Genomic DNA, 1,215 nt, shown 5'->3' on the forward strand with positions numbered 1-1,215 from the left:
AGCATGCGATGAAGTTAATTGATTATTTGCTTATGAGAGGTGAACTGGAAACTGATGTCACTTCGTTGATACAGATTAGGGTAAGTTAATCTTACTAATATTATAAATGTTTAGATGGATGTTTGTTAGTAGGTATCTCCAGAACGGCTGCACGGATCTCGAAGTAATTTGGCATAAATATTGAACATAGTCTGGAAGAATACATAGACTACTATTTTTTTTTTTAATTTCGCACGGACTAGTATGAAAATAAACAATGAATTTTAAGACTTATCAAAACCTTGGATTTACACGTGTTTTTTTTATGTTAAAACTATCAAGGACATTAAAAATGTTAGCGATAACTTGTAAAAGTTGATATAGTTATAATTTCATATAGATTTTTTGTAAACTTTTTTTATATGTATACTATGGTAGCTAGTTGTCACGGAATTGTTTTTTTTAAGGATCAGTAGTCTGTGGAGAGAGAATCGTGCTTTTACAGCTTATTTGTAGCCAGGTATAATTTTTATTTCGCAGGCCCCTGAACGTAAATCTTGGGAGAGCGGCGTGGACGCGCTTGAGCACGCTCTGAAAATGGAAACCGAAGTGACGAAGAGCATTCGGTCTGTCATCATCGCTTGCGAGTCCGATCCTAAGTTCAACGACTACCATGTAAGTTAACCATAGACAATCTCGTATTTTAAACCATAGTTTATTTAATGTTTTATAGCGATAGTAAGTAAAAGGAAAGAACATTTTTCACCAAGATATTACAAAAATTTAAAAAACTAAACTGCGTACTTAGTTATATTACAAAACTTTAATATAATTTTATTACAATAGCTCGTGGACTACCTGACTGGTGAATTCTTGGAAGAACAATACAAGGGCCAGAGAGACCTCGCGGGCAAAGCGTCTACACTCAAGAAGATGCTCGACCGCCACTCCTCACTCGGAGAGTTCCTTTTTGATAAGAAACTCCTTGGAATGGATATTTAAAAAAATATTTAACATTCAAATTATATTCATTAAATAAAAAATTCTGATTTATATTGCAACACCAATTGTCTATGTTTAGTAAACTCAATATCTGTAATACCTTTGCCTTTTCTCTAAAAAAAAACAACCCATACATTTTCAATTAGTATGAAACGCATTTAGACATTGTATTGTACAAAAAAAAACAATTAATTAGATTGTAAGTAGTGTTTACTCCACTATTATGTGATACGA

General features: G+C 32.7%; 1 protein-coding gene across 1 annotated transcript; it reads left to right on the forward strand.

The window, feature by feature from the left end:
- The first annotated feature begins 6 nt into the window (after positions 1–6).
- Positions 7–1,105, forward strand: LOC106118930 (ferritin subunit-like). Its single transcript, XM_013313697.1, has 3 exons — positions 7–80; positions 520–654; positions 826–1,105. Exons 1-3 carry the CDS (start codon positions 9–11, stop codon positions 979–981), a joined length of 363 nt encoding a protein of 120 aa, XP_013169151.1. The 5' UTR covers positions 7–8; the 3' UTR covers positions 982–1,105.
- Positions 1,106–1,215: the final 110 nt, after the last annotated feature.

The sequence above is a fragment of the Papilio xuthus genome, unplaced genomic scaffold (assembly GCF_000836235.2).
Source record: "Papilio xuthus unplaced genomic scaffold, Pxut_1.1 DF829432.1, whole genome shotgun sequence".
In the NCBI taxonomy this organism is placed as follows: domain Eukaryota; kingdom Metazoa; phylum Arthropoda; class Insecta; order Lepidoptera; family Papilionidae; genus Papilio; species Papilio xuthus.

Bases quoted from the DNA above. Each gene is read 5' to 3' on its own strand.
- LOC106118930 (XM_013313697.1), top strand. From the start codon at position 9: ATGAAGTTAATTGATTATTTGCTTATGAGAGGTGAACTGGAAACTGAT. The intron at 81-519 runs GTAAGTTAATCT...TTTATTTCGCAG, and splicing joins CTTCGTTGATACAGATTAGG to GCCCCTGAACGTAAATCTTG. The intron at 655-825 runs GTAAGTTAACCA...TTATTACAATAG, and splicing joins CTAAGTTCAACGACTACCAT to CTCGTGGACTACCTGACTGG.